General features: G+C 41.2%; 1 protein-coding gene across 2 annotated transcripts in view; it reads right to left on the reverse strand.

The window, feature by feature from the left end:
* Window positions 1-22,386, reverse strand: part of cry3a (cryptochrome circadian regulator 3a) — a 32,167-nt gene that overhangs the window by 2,324 nt on the left and 7,457 nt on the right. For both annotated transcript variants that reach the window (XM_060932076.1, XM_060932077.1), the window contains exons 3-12: window positions 16,441-16,549; window positions 16,153-16,295; window positions 15,119-15,303; window positions 12,983-13,071; window positions 12,701-12,841; window positions 11,791-12,102; window positions 9,484-9,635; window positions 7,243-7,445; window positions 6,398-6,490; window positions 2,443-2,562 (exon numbers count right to left, since the gene is read on the reverse strand). In XM_060932076.1, coding sequence (XP_060788059.1) covers window positions 2,443-2,562; window positions 6,398-6,490; window positions 7,243-7,445; window positions 9,484-9,635; window positions 11,791-12,102; window positions 12,701-12,841; window positions 12,983-13,071; window positions 15,119-15,303; window positions 16,153-16,295; window positions 16,441-16,549 — 1,547 coding nt within the window. The remainder of the gene's footprint in view (window positions 1-2,442; window positions 2,563-6,397; window positions 6,491-7,242; window positions 7,446-9,483; window positions 9,636-11,790; window positions 12,103-12,700; window positions 12,842-12,982; window positions 13,072-15,118; window positions 15,304-16,152; window positions 16,296-16,440; window positions 16,550-22,386) is intronic.

Here is a 22,386-nt window from a genome sequence, read left to right on the forward strand (position 1 = left end):
TCATCACAGGGCTGACACATAGACACAGACAACCATTCACACTCACATTCACACCTACAGTCAATTTAGAGTCACCAGTTAACCTAACCTGCATGTCTTTGGACTGTGGGGGAAACCGGAGCACCCGGAGGAAACCCACGCGGACACGGGGAGAACATGCAAACTCCGCACAGAAAGGCCCTCGCCGGCCCCGGGGCTTGAACCCAGGACCTTCTTGCTGTGAGGCGACAGCGCTAACCACTACACCACCGTGCCGCCCCCATCTCAATAACTGATTTTTTAAAAGTTTAAAACTGTAGTTCTAAAACAATAATAAACATCCATATAAAATGTCCTTACTCATGATAAAATCATTGTAAACACATGCCTTCTCATGGCTTCTTATTTTATTTTAGAGGTTACTATTTTCTTCCCATTTTGTTGTTATTTATTGTTTGATAGTTAAGTTTCATAGTTTTTGTAATCTTTACCCAGTATATTCTGGACCTTTTACCTGGGTAGTGTGTACTGTGTAGTGCACTATCCAGTGCATCTATTATATTGTACTTTCCTGTGTACAGTATGTATTGTACTTCACTGTATTTGCACTTCATGTAATCCTTGTGAGCATGCTTTTGTTCATGCATCATGAGCCCGTAGAATGAAATTTTATTCCACTGAAAAAAAAAAGTATACAAATATATGGATGGGATAGCATTAAAATATTGATTTGACTTTTGATATTGGTCAAAGTACTTTTTTTTTTCTTGCTTCAGATGATAATCAAACTTTTCTACACTCCAAGTCAGCACGGTGGTGTAGTGGTTAGCACTGTTGCCTCACAGCAAGAAGGTTCTGGGTTTGAGCCCAGTGGCCAACAGCAGCCTTTTTGTGTGGAGTTTGCATGTTCTCCCTGTGTCTGCGTGGGTTTCTTCTGAGAGCTCTGGTTTCCCCCACAGTTCAAAGACATGAGGTTAGGTTAACATGGGGCAGCCATGGCCTGAGGTTGGGCTGAAGTGCCCTTGAGCAAGGCACCTAACCCACAACTACTCCCCAGGCACTGTGGCATAGCTGCCCACTGCTCCGGGTATGTGTGTGTGTGCTCATTGCTCATTTGTGTGTTCACTGCTTCATATTGGTTAAATGCAGAGGAGGAATTTCACTGTGTGCTGAAGTCTGTGCTTGAATATTCTCATCTCATCTCATCTCATTATCTCTAGCCGCTTTATCCTTCTACAGGGTCGCAGGCGAGCTGGAGCCTATCCCAGCTGACTACAGGCGAAAGGCGGGGTACACCCTGGACAAGTCACCAGATCATCACAGGGCCGACACATAGACACAGACAACCATTCACACTCACATTCACACCTACGGTCAATTTAGAGTCACCAGTTAACCTAACCTGCATGTCTTTGGACTGTGGGGGAAACCGGAGCACCTGGAGGAAACCCACGCGGACACGGGGAGAACATGCAAACTCCACACAGAAAGGCCCTCGCCGGCCCCGGGGCTCGAACCCAGGACCTTCTTGCTGTGAGGCGACAGCACTAACCACTACACCACCGTGCCGCCCGTGCTTGAATATATGTGTGATAAATAGCAGCTGATCAATCAGCCTTTATGTCATAAAAGATTTTGGAACAGTAGACTTGATTGCCATTGGCAATAGCATACACAGAGTTGAGTATTTGAGGATATCCCAATAAAAGAACAAGGAACAAAAAAAGTCACTTTACACCTTCACTAATACCAGACAGTTGAAGACTGGAAAAAACGTAGCCTGGTTTGATGAATCTCATTTTCTGCTGAGGCACACAGATGGGAGGGTCAGAATTTTACGCGAGCAGCATGAATCCATGGATCCAACCTGCCTTGTGTCAACAGTCAAGGCTCGTGGTGTGGGGAATGTTTTCTTGGAGCACTCTGGACTGGTATCGATCATAGCTTGAATGCCACAGACTAATTGAGTATTGTTGGTGACTGTGTGCATCCCTTCACAGCCACAATTTACCTCTTAATAGCTACTTCTAGCATGATAATGCACCATGTCACAAAGCAAAAGTCATCTCAAACTGATGTCAAGAATATGACAATGTCTTCAAAGTTCTTCAGTGGCATAGCTTGACTTTACTGGCCTTCTCGGTCACTGGATCTTAATCCAATAAAACACCTTTGGGATGTGGCAGAACGGGAGATTCACTGCATGAAAGCGCACCTGAAAAATCTGTTTAACTGCGTGATGTAATCATGTCCATATGGACCAAAATCTCAAAGGAATGTTTCCAATATCTTGTGGAATCCATGCCACAAAGAATTGAGGCTGTTTTGAGAGCGTGTGGAGGCCCTACCTAGTGTTCCTAATAAAGTGCTCAGTGAGTGTATTGTCCCATTATGATACCATTTAGTTTGGAATGTATCATTACTATAACAAGACATTTCAAAGTGAAGAACTTTCAGTCTCACCTAGCTTTTGTTGCTGCTGCTGCATTCTGCTTGGTCCCTGGTGCTCCTCACTGTCAAAGTTCAGCAGAATACTTCCACTGCGGTTACCACTGGCAACCGAGCTGCCTGACATTGCTGGTGCTGTCACAGTGCAAATTCCAAAAAGGTAAGTACTTAGAATTGAAAGAAAAGAACTGATAAGTATTTCTTCTCTTGTATCTGTAGACTTCTTTTCTCAAATTCATATACATATACGCAGATCAGACCTTAAATTGATAATTAGAGTGATCAAGATAATAATGAAGGGCAGTGATAGTGATTGTGGTGCTGTAAAGAGAAGAAAGATAAAATTTTCTTTGGAAATTAGGAACAGGAAGTAGGTGGGAATTCAGGAATTACCTTTCTCCTAAATTTCAGTTATTTCATAAACATTTTGTGAGACCTCTTCTTCAGAATATTACAGGTGGTGACAAACTATAAATGAGGAAAACTCTTAGCGTGGGCTGGAGTTCTGAGTAGGTTCTATATGCTTCTTTTTTTTTTTTAGACAAAAAAAAGTTAAGCTGTATCTTGTGAGTCTTTCTGATATCCAGAACCTGCATGTCTATCTACAGTAACGGTGTTATTCTTTGAACAATAGGGTCTCAAGACCATTTGACAGTGCGAGGTATAAAGGGATCCGGTGGGGAGCTTTAAAAGTAAGTTAACTCAGGGTCAGTCAGATGGCCTTGGCTTTCGCCCTTCCATGTTACTTAAGTTACTTGGAAGAAGTGGTAGTGATGTTTTCTGAAGAGGACAGAATTAGATGTGAGACGTATTTCCAAATTGATCTGGATTATAAAATGAGTGCAAGGAATGACTGTTATGTACAATTTTCTCTCTTGCCTGTCAGATAAGACGATGGAGATAGTGTTGAAATTTATGTAGGCTATGCTCAAGGTGGTAAAGCTCTGAGGTGTGTTCCTCATAAGACTTGAAAGCAGGAATGAGATTATCTAACTGTACTTCTCTACCAAACAGCACGGCTAGCCATGCATCAGCAACAAATGTGAACTCTGCATTATCTATATCCTGCCCAAGTACATGTGTGGCTTTCCCATCACAATAACTAGACCTGTGAAAGTAGGCGGAATGTCTATGGTGTGTGCGGTGCTTCTTCAAATATTTTATAACTCCATTAAGCATTGGATCAATCAACAGTTTATTAACAGTGTATGTCCATTAGGCCTTATTAATTTTGAGGTTATGTAATAGTTACTAACTGGCTAAAACAGCTTCTTAGATAATTAGCTAATTAAGAACTGCATACACCCAACTGGGAAAATGTTTTCTCTTTACAAGATAAGATTCAGTATGCATATCCCACAAAGCATCTATTTCTTTGTGATATGCAGTAAACCCTCAAATGACTGCATTTAGAAAACCATGGTAAGCTCCCTAGTTTGACCAGAACCACTTAAAGTCCTACATTTCAACAAAAGCTCTAAAAGAAATAAAAACACTGGTGGAAGCCGCTGCTATACAGTATTACGCATATTGGTTCTACTGAAATTTTGATATAGACCCTTTTCACGTGACGTCACGACAAACGCGGCCGCCATTTTGGACATGTACTACCAGTAGTTTACCACAGCCAACATTGAGGAACGGCAGCAAAGAAAGTGTTTATTTTCAGCAAGACTTCCATCATGCCACTATATTGTTGTGTACCTGGATGTAGTAACCATCAACAAACAAGGCAAGGGTTATCATTTTATCGGATCCCGGTAGATGCTGACCGACGGAGAAGATGGATAGCGGCATACCAACGCTTGTGTAGTGACCACTTTGTTGGAGGTAAGACGAATAAAATTAGCCAGAAAAGGCATTACATTGCTGTTAACATTCTGTGGCGGCGAGTGTGTAACCAAATAGGCTAAAATAACCCATTGTAACCTCTTTGTTCTTCTGTAGTAGCTATTAGCTAACGACATTAGCTAGCGTTGTGTTCCTTTGCTGTTGGTAGACTGTAGGACAGATCAGAGGCAGTGTCCTACAAACAGCGCTTAATTTGAGGGGGAGCAAGCCGGAGCGCGCTCCGGAACCTCGGGCGTTGGCTCCGGCAGCTATTTACACTGGATCCGGTGATCCGACACCTCTTTTGACTATGTAACAAAAAAAAACAAAAACAAATAATTAAATAAAAAAAATGCAAGTTTATTTAGTGTTAATGTCTGATTTTAATATCTGTCTTGTTGGTGATTTCTCTTATGAAACGACATCCACAAAATATCTGCAGATGAACTTAATTTGCAGTGTTATTACAAAACATGCCCAGAAGCGCAGCGCTGCGCCCCCCTCTTTTTTTCCGCACCGGAGCCGCTCATCCTCTGCGCTCCGGGACCTCCCACTTTACAAATTAAGCACTGCCTACAAATAAGTGTTCAAAATAAGAGGAACATGTATTTGTCTCTTAAATCCAGGCCGTTCCCTGTAATCTGTAACAACGGTTGGAGAAAGTAATGGCAAATAGTGAGTGCACAAACCATAGAAGGGAAACAGCGCCAGGGCAGTGTGATGGTATGTCTACTTTTAGATTGTGTTAGCTTATCAATGAACACACTCGTCACTCAATGAGTTTCACGTCTTTACGACGGATACTTAAATGTGTGTTAGGTATTATTATTGCAGTCTAAGCAGTCATTGTAGCAGCTAGATGAGCAAGAACCGAAAGGGTCTGTGCCATAAACCGTTATTTCTGTACGGCGTTGCTAATGTGTCGTTACTGTTGTTATTTCTCCCTCTGCTCGCCCTGTAAATGCCCTACGTCGCTGGATAGCGAAGGTGTTTTCTGCATCTCGCTCCTTTTTCTTGTATGTTCTCCGTTTGTCGCCTTCCTCGCATTCAAACCAATTCGAGCCGAAGTCCGCTACATGTCCAAAATGGTGGTCGCGTTTACAAAGGTCACGTGACTGAAAAGGGTCTATAGAGGTCTTTCACTAATGTCAGAGATTTTTTTTTTCCACGCAGTGGCCGCCAATATTTCTGGGGAAAGAAACAGCTGTGACAGTTAATAATGAAAATCGAGACAACTGCAGTCAGTACAATCTCTCTGAAACGATTAAAATTTTATATATTATACCAACAGATCATATTACATCCAAAAACTGAAACATGCAGGCATCACAGATCCATATAAATTTACACACAAATGTATTTATTTATTCTGCACACTGCTCTGTGTGTGTGTGTGTGTGTGTGTGTGTGTGTGTGTGTGTGTGTGTGTGTGTGTGCGCGTGTTTTTTCACCGCTTCAGTTGAGTTAAATGCAGAGGAGGAATTTTGCTATGCTTAAGTGCACGTGATAAAAATAAAGGCTTCTTCTGAATTTACCCACAAATGTAATTATTCCGCTTGAAAAGCATATGGCAAACCCAGCTATCAGATTTGCAAATCACAAGCTGAAGTTTTTGGAAAGGAACTCACAGTCCCCTGACTTGAACATCATTTAAAATATATACACAGATCATCAACATGTTGTGCATGCAAGATGGCCCAAGAATGTCTCAGAACTAGAAACCTTCTGCAAGGAAGGGTGGGTGAAAATTTGTTCACCAAGAATAGAAAGACTGCTAGCCAGCTACAAAAAGCATCTGCAAGCTGTGATATCTGCCAGTGCTGGTGTTACAAGTACTGCCTTGGTAGGGTGTCCAAATGTTTACACACACCACAATTACTTTTTTTTTTAAGTTCATCATAGATTTAAAGTAACTGTGCATTAATATTTAAAATAGCCTGCTTCAGAGGTTGTGTTTATTTCTTTTCACTTCAAAAATAAAAAATATGCAATTTGGCCAGGACTGCCCAATCTTACAATTGTATACAACTGTATCTCACTGGTAGTAAAAATATTCATGAGTAAATAGGAATCACCATGCAACCAATCAGCACATTATGTAGAGGGAACTTCAAGGAATATAAAAAACATTGATCATCACCTGGTGTGTTGGTCCCAAACTGCTGTTCTCCTGGAGAGTAGACCATCCCATTCCCGTTCCCATTGTGCGTAGATGGCACTGAAGCTAGAAGTCCTGCATAAATGAAGAACAGATGTCAAGCTGTCCATTATTAAACTGAACGATAATAATAACAATAATAAACATTAAATGTTGATTTCCAATTTTTGCCAACTTATCCAAACAATACTGTCCAGGCCAAATCTGACAAATCTTTTAGGTTTATAAGCCTCTCTCTCACACAGGGAATACTTTTAAATGGCAAAGGCCACCATCAGTTCTGTGATACAGTATGCCATATGGTGTTGATTAGTCAAAAAGTGTTGTTCAATACAAATATATTAAAATGTTTAATCTGCAGTAGTACAGTGAAAGCAAATTAAATTTGTATAAAATTTAAAATAAAAGTCTAGGTAGGTTACTGCATACACACAGAAATCAAGTTTGTCAAATCATGAACTAGACTTTGTGGAATAAATCATTATGCAACGTTGTGAAGTCAAACAGGTCTAGCAGAAGCGCAACTTGCATACTTTTGCGTAAATTTAAAAAAGCAGCAGTAATTACAGCTGTTGTAGCAACTATTTGTACCAGTGTGCTTGGCCAAGTCAGTGACTAAGGTCTTTTGTGCATACAACCTGAAGCTGTGTACTTAAACTTTGGCTAGTGATTAACTGAATAGTTTGCTTGCATCACACTAAATATGTTTACAACCTGAACAATGCAGAAAAACCTACATTTAATTTTATTAGACATTCTGAGTTTTTTGCAAAACGCTTCATCTGTCACTGAATATAAGTTACTGACACCAACAACCAAGATCTTACCTAATCCTCTATAGCGGGAGAGTTGCTGGTAGATCTGTTTCATCCTCTCGATGTTAAGGCGACTGGCCTCCGCATGGTTCACCATCGGCTTTGGGTAATGAACTCCAATGATGCACTTTGCTGCAGTCTGCACTGAATCTGGGGCATTCCATGGATCGTAGATATACTTGGCCGGAAAACCTCGAAGAACAGGTAAATAGCGTCTGGAAGGACAAGGAGAGATTAAACCGCAGAGTCTCATCATATATACAGGAGAGGCTGTGTGTGGTGGTTATCAGGTTCCCATTACAGAAAAGATGGATTTAGTATTAATATGCAATATTGCAAGGGCTTCTCAAATCATGGACTTCAAATACCAGAGCATTCATTCCTACACAGGAACAGATGCAGAAAATGGACTAAATTCAACACACAACGGTCTTTTAAAACTAGAAATAAATACGTTTGCAGTACTGAAAAAATAAATAAAGTGCTGATTTTGGACAATTAAGGCAAACACTGTTGCTTTAAGTACATTTTGTGCACACAGTGTGGCTGAGTTACAGATGATCATTGTCATGTTATAATATTAATTCACATGTCACCACGCCACTATAAGGAACCAGCCAAGAGTACAAAGGACATCAATAGAGCCTCATTTGAATTCAAAACGTGTGGAAGTTTTTCTTCTGGTCCCAGGACAGAGAAAGGCCACCTACCTACAAGTTCCACCTTACCAGAGTCTGGACAGAAGGTGGTCGAGGTCACCACAACACTTGCGGACAGGTGGACGCAGTCTAAACCAACAGTTTCTGCCTGTGCTGAGACACTACGGAGATTCCTACTATAACACGCGTTAGAAAGCAGAGGCAGTGACCAACCCTTCCCACCCTCTTAGTTTCCGCCAGATCCATCCAAGCAAGCACCTCCCCGCTCCTAACCCACCCACTCTGCCCAACTGAAACTCAGGGTTGAGTAAGAGGTTCAGGTTCACTCCCTGCCCCTCACACTGCTACTGATCGCTTTTGAGACGACAGTGATCCCAAGCCAAGGCAGAGAAACTTGCTAGCTGTCAAACGAGCAACACAGTATACTGTCCTCAGCTGCTGGGTGGCCCCCTCGTTTTGCCAAAAGGGACCATAACCCTTTCGCCAGGAACATTTATATCCTGCCTGGTCAAGTGATCAAAATGAACAGAACCATAAATATTTACACTGGGCAGTGAGTGTTTTGGGGAAGGCCACTACATGCACCTGAACTAAGAATTTATAGGAGCTGGCTGTTCAAACAGCATGTGAGCATAAACTATACCATCAGCAAGTTCACTTGGCGTTTAGGCCAAGAAAAAACAAAACAAAACAAAAAAACACTGCATTGTTATTGTTCTCTTGCACAAGCAGGGCTGCATTTAACACCAAGAGCACCACTAACCATTTCATAAAGAGTCTGTTAAAGAGGAGTTGCCCAAAGCTAGATAGGAGTGTTGTTATCCCTGGCTTTGGACCCCACCTCCCATCATGCCCTCTGGGAAATGCATTGGAGCTCTTTATGCATTAAATACAGGTTGGGCTTAGTATTTCCTTACCAAGTGGTTAAAATCCCTTTTGATGAAACGAGATGCTACCGAGCTAAAGAACAGGCTACTGTATTGCCCAGAGAAAAAGCATCAAGCTTCAACCAGAATCACAGCTAACAGGATTCCGAATGCTTAGGCTAAGAATGGCTTTTGTCTTAAAAGCAATCAACCACAATTTAAAAAGGGGAAAGGAATAACTGAACCTTTCACCCAGTCCCCGAGAAGACAACAAATAAACACATCACAAATAGACCAAGCTATTATGTTAATGACACAATGTATTTGCTGAAGAAATTAAAATAAAAATAATTATGTTAGCAAAAGTAAGAAAACAGGAGAGTAAAGTCACAGACAGTAGAGAAGTATATCCATAATTTAAACTCTCTTACCTAAAACTAACAGAATAAGAGAAAAAGCTACAGGCTATATAAAAAGCTCAGAGCTCTATATGCCCTATAACTAACTATTTTTAACTCCTTAAATAAACTCACTTACCTCTGCTTCTGAAAACTGCTGACCTCAAGCCTACTTATTTCCTTTTCTTTATCTCTAAATAAGGATTTTTCAACTGCAGTAACACACTTCTCATGAGACACAATACTAATGGTAAGTCTGGATTTAAAACTGTTCACTTGAAGCTGTTAATGTTACTTACTACCTAGCAGTGTATGGGTAAGAGTACCAACCTAATGAAGTCCCCATTAGGGTCAGTGCGCCGACCAAACCCTACTGGACAGTAGCAGTGGAAGAACTGCTGAAAGAATGAACTGCAGGAGAGCCACATCCAGCTGCCTGCATTCACACTCCAGTCTGCATCCAATAGAAGTTCCTCAAAAACCTGTTGATCACAGCTATCATTATAGAATAGCTAAATGCAGCAAGAAACTCATGTATATATCTAACAACCAAACACTTCAGAGAATAATGACAGTGACAGTACTGCACTAATATGTTACACTTACAGCAGGGTACAAGTCTGTGCCCACCACCAAGTACTATTTGTAATTCAGTATCTGCCCATCTCAATATTTAACAATGATTCACCGAAGACAAGGTGAACATTGGTGAATAATAACCAAGACAACATCTCAGTTATTATTCAATGATATGCACTGAGCCTGAGGTAGATAACTCATCTCATCTCATCTCATCTCATCTCATCTCATCTCATCTCATCTCATCTCATCTCATTATCTCTAGCCGCTTTATCCTTCTACAGGGTCGCAGGCAAGCTGGAGCCTATCCCAGCTGACTACGGGCGAAAGGCGGGGTACACCCTGGACAAGTCACCAGGTCATCACAGGGCTGACACATAGACACAGACAACCATTCACACTCACATTCACACCTACGGTCAATTTAGAGTCACCAGTTAACCTAACCTGCATGTCTTTGGACTGTGGGGGAAACCGGAGCACCCGGAGGAAACCCACGTGGACACGGGGAGAACATGCAAACTCCGCACAGAAAGGCCCTCGCCAGCCACGGGGCTCGAACCCGGACCTTCTTGCTGTGAGGCAACAGCACTAACCACTACACCACCGTGCCGCCCCTAGGTAGATAACTGTTTTAGTATAATTACACCAGTGATTATTAAAAAAATAAATCAGAGTAACCAGAAGAAACCCATGCAACCATGAAGAAATCTGCACAGAAAATAACCTAAGCTCAGTATCAAACCCTGGATCCCAAACCTGTAAAATGGCAGCTCTACCTGCTGTACTGCCATAGTAGTCTACAAAGTTACTATTTAAAAAGTTTCCATATGGTTCATACGATGACTTTCATAAAACAGCTAAAAAAATTTTTGGTTTTAAATAATAAACTGAATTAGAATTACTAACATCTTTTATTTCATCATATATTAACATATTCATGGAAAATTTTACCGTCTTGGCAGTAAACTCAGACTTTTGGACAATATTGTCTTTTTGGGTGAACATCAGACATTCAGATACCAGAAATTTAGTTCTATACATTCAACAAATTTCCCCTTATTCCATTTATTGAAGCATACACTCACCAGCCACTTTATTAGGAACAAATGTACACCCGCACATTCTTGCAGTTATCTAATCAGTCAATCATGTGGAAGCAGCACAATGCAAAAAATATTATGCAGATACAGGTCAAGAGCTTCAGGTAATGTTCACATCAAACATCAAAATGAAGAAAAAGTGTGAACTCTGATTATGGTATTGATGTTGGTACCAGATGGGCTGGTTTTGGGGGGGGGGACATGACACACCATCACACTGGGTTCCACTCCTGCCAGCCAAGAACAATAATGTGATGCCATCACAGGCACAGGCCCACCAATACTGCACTGTTAAAAAATATAAATAACCTTACCACCTGGTATTTTTTCAGTCTTCAACTGTCCAGTTTCAGTGAGTCTGTGCCCATGCTAGTCTCAAATTCGTGTTCTTGACTGATAGGAGTGGAATCTGTTGTGGTCCTCTGCTGTTGGTTCCCATCTACCTCAAAATTTGATATGTTGTGCATTCTGAAATGTTTTTCTGCTCACCACGACTGTAAAGAGTGCTTATTTGAGTTTCTATAGACTTCCTATCTGCTCAAATCAGTCTGGTCATTCTCCTCTGATCTCTCTCATCAACTTGCTGTTTTGGTCTGTAGACCCTCTGCTCACTCAATGTTGTTTTGTTTTTCACACCATTCTGTGGAAACTCTTGAGAATCTTGTATGTGAAAATCCCAGGAGATCAAACATTTATGAAATACTCAAACCAGCCCTTGTGGTACCAACAACCATGCCATGGTTAAAGTCACAGAGCTTACAGTTTTTCCTCCATTCTGATGTTTGATGTGAATATTAACTAAAGCTTAACATTAACTTGACCTGTATTTGCAAGATTTTATGCATTGTGCCACAGACACATAATTAACCGATTGGATAACTGCATAAATGAGCAGATGTACAGGCATTCCTATTAAAGTGGTCAGTGAGTATAGTTCCATGAATACGCAAAGCACCTTCATGCCCTCCTCCCAACTGATCCACAGGTCTCCTCGGGTGAGGAAGCAAGCCACAGCATGACGAGCCAAGTGATGGATCCAGCCCTCCTGCCTCAGCTGAGTCATGATGGCATCAATCCATGGGAAACCAGTCTTAGCCTCAGCCCATTTGGCCAGTGCCTCTGGGTTCTTATCCCACGGAATGCGCACACAGATGGGGTTGCCCTCCATCTTGTCAAAACGTGGGTTGGTGGTGGCAGCAGTGTAAAAAAATTCTCGCCACAGCAACTGGCCATAGAGGGAGAGAGGAGGGGTATTGGTCTTCTTTACCTAGAGGAAAAAGAAGTAATTGATATATTTGAATCCTAAACATAACTGTATTCCATGTTTCTATTAATAGGCAAGGTTGAGTGTAATGTACGGTTAAAAACGCCAAACAAACTTCATAATTCATGCCTATACCAAATAACAAAATAAATGATACTAGTGGTGTAGTGGTTAGCACTGTCGCCTCACAGCAAAAAGGTTCTGGGTTCGAGCCCAGCGGCCGGTGAGGGCCTTTCTGTGTGGAGTTTGCATGTTCTCCCCGTGTCTGCATGGGTTTCCTCCGGGTGCTCCGGTTTCCCCCACAGTCCAAAGACATGCAGGTTAGGCTAATTGGTGGCTCTAAATTGACTGTAGGTGTGAATGTGAGTATCTCTGTGTCAGCCCTGCGATGACCTGGTGACCTGTCCACATTGCCTCTGCCTCTGACCCATAGTCAGCTGGGATAGGCTCCAGCTTGCCTGCGACCCTGTAGAACAGGATAAGTGGCTACAGATAATGGACGGATGGATGGATGGATGGATGGATGGATGATACTAGTGTTTAATATACAAAACTTCCATCCTGTTTGTTTCTAAACATAGAAAAGGTGTGGGGTGGTAACCTTTCTGTAGAGATCTGTGAGTTTGAAATAGAAAAGGCGGCAGGATAGGCAGCCAAAGCGAAGATAAGGGCTCAGGCCTGTGGGGCTGGCCAGTAGGGAGTTGGCATTCATCCTTGGCCTCTCAAAGTTAGCCACCCAAGCCTGGAATAGAGGGAAGAAATAAATCTAACAGTGACATGAAGGTAATATATTTAACCAATATAGTAGTAAATGTTCTTCTAAATTTCAACTCGTATTCAACTGCTTAAGTCAAGGCTTCCCACTCTAAACGTAGGCTTGTACCTTTCTCTCTAAGTGTCTCTCAATCCTCGTTAGTGCTTCCGTCTCCCCGCCTGGCCACACAGCAGAGGGTAGTCCTTCTGTGTCAAACCCTATAGCAAACATGAAATAATTAGAACCTACATACAGATATAAGACAATAGGGGCAATAATACCTGGTGTTATCTGACCACTGACTGATGCAAATGATGTAAAATTTATAACTTTTTTTTTGTTAAAAGCACTGCACATTAACTTAGGGGAATGGTGTCTATACAACAGTGAGAGCTCTACAGTTGATTCTTTACACTCAGTGCTGGATTCAGCAACTAGAGCACAGATACATGACTTGTGCCCTCGAGATGGTTGGCAAGATTCTGATTCCTGCTGCTGCCTTCACTGGTTATCAGAACATTCTGTCCACTTACTCCTTGAGTGGACGTGCTATTCCAGATAGAGGGTGAGAGCTGTTATTTGTTACCAGGATGTCCACGTTTGTGCGGTTGGCTCCTGACAACACTGGTCTGTAATTTAACAGTTCTGGAAATGCTTCCGAATGCAAGATTCTCTAGCACATGGGCCATGTATACCCTCAGGTGGCAACTGTTCCTGAATGGCGTTCACCTCATCAGCTGGACCATATGCATTTTCCAGTTCCTAGGACTTTGACCTTTCTTCAGGCATTGCTGAAAATCAGAAAGTCTCCACCTATTCTGAATGCATGTGGCAGTTTTAACAGCACACAACAGTACCATGGATGGCATCTCCCTGAGGTTTGTTTGTTTGTCCAAAATCTTATTAACTACTTTTCTAAAGGAATCTGCCATGTTCCCTAGAAGTCCCTTGCGAGATTGCCGTTTTATGTTCAACCTTACCGTATAAGCCTAAGCCTGTTAAGTTGACTTGAAGTCAACTTTAGTAACTGCCTTACTGCTAGCAATCACTTCATGTCAGATTGTTAGTGTCAGTTGCTTGGTTTGGCAATAAGCTTGCCTTGTGTCCACTGACGTTCATATGACCTAAGATCATATCACCTAATTTTGGGAGTCAGTGTATTAACCCTTTAATGAGGCTAGGAATGCAGAAATGTTTTCCTGCACATCTTGCAGTGTGGCGGCACGGTGGTGTAGTGGTTAGCGCTGTCGCCTCACAGCAAGAAGGTCCTGGGTTCGAGCCCCGGGGCCGGTGAGGGCCTTTCTGTGTGGAGTTTGCATGTTCTCCCCGTGTCCGCGTGGGTTTCCTCCAGGTGCTCCGGTTTCCCCCACAGTCCAAAGACATGCAGGTTAGGTTAACTGGTGACTCTAAATTGACCGTAGGTGTGAATGTGAGTGTGAATGGTTGTCTGTGTCTATGTGTCAGCCCTGTGATGACCTGGCAACTTGTCCAGGGTGTACCCCGCCTTTCGCCTGTAGTCAGCTGGGATAGGCTCCAGCTTGCCTGCGACCCTGTAGAAGGATAAAGCGGCTAGAGATAATGAGATGAGATGAGATCTTGCAGTGTTATTTAATCCCTGCACCAGCTGTTTATTTGCTATGGGGGTAAGACATTTCTAAGCAGAAGTTATCCTTTTGGCTGGTGAACATCACTTTAGTCAGAAGTGGACCTTATGCCCTACTGTAATGTCACCGTATGAGGAGCATCATTCCATCATGGGTCTTATTTAGAGATGTGCCACATCAGAAAGTCTGCTCTGTTGCTACTTGGAAGTTATCATGCACCTTCACCAGATTTTACAAGGTTAATACTGTCACACTGATATCACTGTGAGAGGCAATCGTCTCAGTGCAGTTCTAGGGTGAACCCTTTTTTTTTGTTCTTGAAATTTTTAAACACTAAATCTTGTTAAAAAACGATTCTGAATATGACCATGTATTTAATACATTCTTGATCTTTTTTCTGGTGTTTTTGAGTTTTGTTTTCTGTATGCAGTCGATGATGGGCTTCTAGGCTTGGCCCATCTTGTTTCAGATCCATTTAATGTCCAGTTTTTTCCATAATACAAAATAGAATTTCTTATTACACTTGGGAAAAATAATTAACACCATTGCAAAGGAGAATTTTAGGCCTGCTGTTAATTTCACAAAGAAATGTGAAAAATTTTTAAAATCTAAAACAAACAAACAAACAAACAAACAAACAAACAAACCACAGGCGTCTCACCTAGTTCTTCAAGAGAAGGCACACCATACTTGTCCCCATGGTCTTCCGATACAGGCGTGACACAACAGCCCATAAGGGTGCTAGACAGGGTTTCCACAGGCATCTCTGGTGGGTCCATACGACTGATCAGAGTCTGGAAACGCTTGTAGGTGAGGGGTGGCTGACTGCCATTCAACTCAATTATTCTGGTAGGAACAAAGAGTGAAAAAGCAAATAAATTTTTGCTTACACCTTAGTGGCAGTTTGTAAAGTGGGAATGTTCAAAATTTTCAGTAAGCAAATAATTAACTAAATTAATCAAACTTCTGGTAATCAGCATGAAAGCGCTGCCATATGCCACAGTACCACTAAAAAGACCTTTAAAATTCTGAATTTTACTGAAATACTGCTGAATTAAGGGACAATATTGCAACTGTATATTTACTTTGAGGCATCTTATTTTACATTACATTATACGTATACAAGTGTTTTGCTGGGAAATATGCCACTTGTATTTTTCATACAAGCTACACCCGGGACATCGAGAATGGCAACCATGACAAATCTCTGTATGTCACTCATGAGGATATCGATGAATTATTTTGATAAATTCGGGTGCTTTTTATTTGTGAGCGTGTCTATATAATAAAAAGAAAAATCACATGTTGGCTTGAAGATATGAAGTTTATCTTCTCGTGTTGAAAAATTCACATTTTTCATATGAAATACATCGCGGATCTGAGGAACATATTTTCCGATATTTAACTCTGATGACATCACTCCCAGTGTTTTCCCCGCAACGTGCGCTGTCAAAATGGCGAACCAATTCAAAATTAAAATTATTTTGGTTAACTTGCATATTTTTTGTGGATGTGTCCATATGATATAAAGAACATAACACGGTGGCACAAATATATGAAGTTTATCTTCTCGTGTTGAAACGTATTTCACTCATGAAATATACATTCACCACTCGAAAATAAACTTCATATCTTTGCACAATCATATAATATCCTCTCTATATATAAAACACAAGAGATTAAAGCAGTTCATACTTGTCCAGATTGTAAAGGGTATGTGAGATCTTGACAATGACTTCCACCCCAGCCTCCATTGCAAGCTTCTTAATGGCAGCATCTCGCTCCTTCCCAAAAGGTTCTGAGTCATACTCAAAAGTCAACCTGGATATTTCCCACTCCTGAAGGGATAAAAAACAAAAAGGAAGGCCTCAAAAGAAAATTCAAAGAGCTTTCCACCTGTTTTTAACTTTAAGAAAATTCCCTAGTTCTAGTTCCTAGAGTAGTGTCTTAATATGAGAGGCTGGTAAATTGAATGAATTTCACCTTAAATAATCGTGGGAAAACATTGGCTGGTTGACCTCGGATAACAAAAAGGCGTGAATTAAGCTTCCGGAGACTGGAGTCAAGATCATCTAGGCACTGAAGGAGAAATCTAGAGGAAAAAAAAATATCACAGAGTTTGGTCTGGAACAAATTATCTTCCATTCTGAATAAATATTGGCAATTTTATAAACCACAAATGTTAATGCATTTTATAATAACATTTTATATATTATATAATTATAATGCACTTATAAATCTGAAGTATGTATTCATAAGTGTATGAAAAGATACATCTAAAAAAATAAACAGAGGGGAAAAAAGTATTCAGACACTATGTTAAACAAATTTATTTTGGTTTCTTTCTTTTCTTTTTTTTACTTAACAGAAACCTATAATTTTAGTAGGGATGTGTAGACTTAGCAGTTGTGTGCAAAGTTAAAAAAATAATAATAAACCATGATAAATCATGTCATTTCCTATCACCTTTAAGTGACCTTGGGTGTGAGAAAGACATTGTAAAAATTAAACTTATTATTATTTATTATGGGGTGGCACGGTGGTGTAGTGGTTAGCGCTGTCGCCTCACAGCAAGAAGGTCCGGGTTCGAGCCCCATGGCCGGCGAGGGCCTTTCTGTGCGGAGTTTGCATGTTCTCCCCGTGTCCGTGTGGGTTTCCTCCGGGTGCTCCGGTTTCCCCTACAGTCCAAAGACATGCAGGTTAGGTTAACTGGTGACTCTAAATTGACGGTAGGTGTGAATGTGAGTGTGAATGGTTGTCTGTGTCTATGTGTCGGCCCTGTGATGACCTGGCGACTTGTCCAGGGTGTACCCCGCCTTTCGCCCGTAGTCAGCTGGGATAGGCTCCAGCTTGCCTGCGACCCTGTAGAACAGGATAAAGCGGCTAGAGATAATGAGATGAGATGAGATTATTTATTATACTGCTGTGGCTGTTTTCTTGCTAAAATCTGAGCTACTGCATTATTGATGCACAAGTTGCTGTGGGTGTCTTCTTGGTATATAGTATGGGGAAGAACCGGCTCTGTTTCTTGAGGAGTCCCTGCTAGGTTTCTTTAATATCTGTAGAAAGCTCCTGCAGATGTCAAATCAGTCTGTGGTTGCCAGTGCACTTTTATATACATTCTTATGTAGCATGCTGGGGAGGCAATATGAAGAAAAGAGACGCTATGTGGCTAGACAAGCTGGTCAGGCGAGCTGGCTCTGTGCTCTGCATGGACATGGACTGCCTGGTGGCGGTGACAGAGAGAAGGACCCTGTGAAAACTACCGTCATGAACAATGACAGTCACCCACTGTACAGCACCATAATGAAACAGAGGCGTATGTTCAGTGGGAGACTGCTGTTACAGAGCTGCTCAATGGACAGACTTCGAAGGTCTTTTGTCCCTAGAGCAATTAGGCTCTTCCACTCTTCCCAACTAACTAGCGGGAAATTCGGTACTGTGCCTGATGCTCTGCTTTTACTCCATTTCACTGCCTACATTAGTCCCACTTACTTTGTACCCAAGTCACACAAGTAATTACTATTACACAAACATTTTGCACTGTCAAATTATTTAGCTACAACATAAACAACCTCAATATGCACTGGACCATGTAGTTCATGTCCTTAATACGCTATATTTATGTATAGTGCAGTTACTTCCTACAGCTTATTTCTAATTGAGTGTATAGTCATTTACTGTCAATGCACAATTGTCTTGCACTGTTGAATTATTTATCTACAGAATCCACAACCTCCATAAGTACAGGATCTTATACAGTGGTGCTTGAAAAGTTTGCGAACCCTTTAGAATTTTCTATATATTTCTGTATAAATATGACCGAAAACATCATCAGATTTTCACACAAAAGTCCTAAAAGTAGATAAAGAGAACCCAGTTAAACAAATAAGACAAAAATATTATACTTGGTCATTTATTTATTGAGAAAAATGATCCAATATTACATATCTGTGAGTCGCAAAAGTATGTGAACCTCTAGGATTAGCAGTTAATTTGAAGGTGAAATTAGAGTCAGGTGTTTTCAATCAGTGGGATGACAATCAGGTGTGAGTGGGCACCCTGTTTTATTTAAAGAACAGGGATCTATCAAAGTCTGATCTTCACAACACGTTTGTGGAAGTGTATCATGGCACGAACAAAGGAGATTTCTGAGGACCTCAGAAAAAGCGTTGTTGAGGCTCATCAGGCTGGAAAAGGTTACAAAACCATCTCTAAAGAGTTTGGACTCCACCAATCCACAGTCAGACAGATTGAAATGGAGTACAAATATACAAATGGAGGAAATTCAAGACCATTGTTACCCTCCCCAGGAGTGGTCGACCAACAAAGATCACCCCAAGAGCAAGGCGTGTGATAGTCGGCAAGGTCACAAAAGGACCCCAGGGTAACTTCTAAGCAACTGAAGGCCTTTCTCACATTGGCTAATGTTAATGTTCATGAATCCACCATCAGGAGAACACTGAACAACAATGCTGTGCATGGCAGGGTTGCAGAGAAAGCCACTGCTCTCCAAAAAGAACATTGCTGCTCATCTGCAGTTTGCTAAAGATCACGTGGACAAGCCAGAAGGCTACTGGAAAAATATTTTGTGGACAGATGAGACCAAAATAGAACTTTTTGATTTAAATGAGAAGCATTATGTTTGGAGAAAGGAAAACACTGCATTCCAGCATAAGAACCTTATCTCATCTGTGAAACACGGTGGTGGTAGTATCATGGTTTGGGCCTGTTTTGCTGCATCTGGGCCAGGACGGCTTGCCATTGTTGATGGAACAATGAATTCTGAATTATACCAGCGAATTCTAAAGGACAATGTCAGGACACCTGTCCATGAACTGAATCTCAAGAGAAGGTGGGTCATGCAGCAAGACAACGACCCTAAGCACACAAGTCGTTCTACCAAAGAATGGTTAAAGAAGAATAAAGTTAATGTTTTGGAATGGCCAAGTCAAAGTCCTGATCGGAGGAATGGACTCAGGACTGATCAACAGTTACCGGAAACGTTTAGTTGCAGTTATTGCTGCACAAGGGGGTCACACAAGATACTGAAAGCAAAGGTTCACATACTTTTGCCACTCACAGATATGTAATCTTGGATCATTTTCCTCAATAAATAAATGACCAAGTATAATATTTTTGTCTCATTTGTTTAACTGGCTTCTCTTTATCTACTTTTAGGACTTGTGTGAAAATCTGATGATGTTTTAGGTCGTATTTATGCTGAAATATAGAACATTCTAAAAGGCTCACAAACTTTCAAGCACCACTGTAGTTCAAGTCTCAGTATACTAAGTTTTTGCATAGTCCAATTACCTTCGATAGGTTCATTTTCATTGTGGGTTTTGCGTTTTGTTGTTTTTATTGTGTATGTCATACCAAGCTCCTGGATGTCTAAATTTCCTTCAGGATGAATAAAGTATCCAGCCATCCAATTAATTAATTATATTTACATGTCTACCAAATAGTATTGAACTAGAGCAGGGGTTCTCAACCTTTTGCAACCTGGGCCCCACCAAAGCTGGTTCATTGCAGTTGGGGGCCCCTCTTCTCGCCCTGCCCCCCCCCAACACACTCACCCGCAGTGATGCCACCCGACCTACAGCACCTTATATCGACCGATAGATAGATAGATAGATAGATAGATAGATAGATAGATAGATAGATAGATAGATAGATAGATAGATAGATAGATAGATAGATAGATAGATAGATAGATAGCTAGCCCTGGGCTAGATTATTATTATTATTATTAGTAGTAGTAGTAGTAGTAGCAGTAGCAGCAGTAGTAGCATTATCCATAGTAGACTAGCAGTAAGAAAACAACAAAAACAACAAATTATTTGGGTAGAGCTGAAATGGGGAAAGCAAAAATACAGTGTGGGGTAGTAGTCTTTAAAAAGACTGTTTGGGTTTTGCGCTGTATCGATGGATTGATGATAGTAGACTAGCGAGAGTCGGCACGAGTTAACTCGGCAAGAAACCAGACTAGTGTGTGTGTGGCAAGCACTCACACGGTGGCCACGGTATGCAGACTCACTCACGTGACGTTGCATCATGTTCGCGTCACGGGCTTAAAATAACCTACACACAAGATTTTATGATAGATTGATGATAGATTTTATAATAGTATTGATTTGTATGTAATAGTCCAATGTCCTGCATTTTGACATGGGTAAATGTGTTGCATCTGCTTAGCTACTATAGCCTGTTAGCCCCAGATTTTTTTTTTCCTCCATACATGAAGCCTACTCGCGACCCCCCTGGAGTACCTCCGTGCCCCACCAGGGGGGCGCGCCCCCCCCCCCCCCCCGGTTGAGAACCACTGAACTAGAGGAACACTATCCCACTGTCCTTATGGATGGCTATGGAGAAATTTTAAACAAAACACATGGCAGGGAGTGTGTGTTCCAAAAAAATTCTCCAAAAATAATATTAGCAGCAAGCATGATTACAAAGGACACCCATCCACCCAGACATTTTTACTGCTCCCCCCCCCAAACAAGCCAGGCTAATCTGGCCCTGTATCCTGCACAACTACGCCTTCCGACTATGCAGTCGCACTTTAGCAGTCCTTGTTAAGCCACAGTTATAGGCCTAGTAGTAGAAATGCATTGATCATGTAACCACACTACCCTCTAGCGTCAAATACATGTACTGCCTGCATAAATCAGGAAAAAGTTGAGAAAGATTGACCAGCAGACTATTCAGGGCATTTCTAAACCTGACTGCACGTGCAACACTGTACTTCTGCAGGATTTAAATCCTAAAGCTTTTCTATAAACAGCTCCCATTCCTAAGTAAGCTATGGTCTTATCTTATAGCTATTCACAGCTTTCTTCACAAACTGCCCATCTGGACGTGAACAGGTTTAAAGATATTTATGGTTCAAACAACTGTTTGTGTACACCGACTCTGAAGCTCATGTAAAAGATCTTAACATCATTAGGTGACAGCTTCCACCTGTGAAGTGTGTGATCCCATCACCCTCAACACTATTTAGATAGACAGATTTCAGAAAATCCAAAATAAAACATGCGCAGCAAAATCTTTTTATTCTATTACAGATGTTTGTTGTACAATCATTCTCCCCCAGGGTAAAAAAAAAAAAGTTCAAAGAAATCACTGAAAGCTCAATATTGCCGTGACATTCATGTCAATGAGAAGTGTATGTAAACTTCTGACCACAACTGTACATGAATTTCAGGGTTTCTTATTATTTCATACATCCCCCCCCTTTTTTTTTTTGCATTAATGATCCATTCAAACTGGGATGGACTCCACAAGCCTGATGATCCATTTCAGATCAAATTCATCGGAGTGCTGTCTGAACACATGATTGAGTAGAAGAGATTAGGCATGAAGAAAATCTGACCTTTTGTACAAAGCAGTTAAAAGGGTCAAAGATATCGCAAATTTGCTTACATTTAAATAAAGGCCTAAAATTGGGCACAATCGTGGATATTAAATGTTCATGATATTGAACATTTACTTTTGTCGCTTTCAATTATAAAAATACACTCGCCAGCCACTTTATTAGGAACACCCATACATCTGCTTTTTTATGCAGTTATCAAACAGCCAATCCTTTAACAGCACGACAATGCATAAAATCATGCAGATATAAATCAAGAGCTTCAGGTAATGTTCACTTCAAACATCAGAATGGGAAAAATCGTGATCTCTGTGACTTTCACTGTGGCATGGGTGTTGGTGCCAGATGGACTGGTTTGAGTATTTCAGAAACTGCTGATCTGGGGTTTTCACACACAACAGTCTCTCAGGTTTACACAGAATGGTGAAAAAAAAATTAAGTGAGTGACAGTTCTGTGTGGAAACGTCTTGTTGATAAGAGAGGTCAGAAGAAAATGGCCAGATTGGTTCAAGCTGCCAGGAAGTATACAGCAACTCATAGCAATTCTTTACAAC

Source organism: Neoarius graeffei, chromosome 10 (genome assembly GCF_027579695.1).
Source record: "Neoarius graeffei isolate fNeoGra1 chromosome 10, fNeoGra1.pri, whole genome shotgun sequence".
NCBI classification, from domain to species: Eukaryota; Metazoa; Chordata; class Actinopteri; order Siluriformes; family Ariidae; genus Neoarius; species Neoarius graeffei.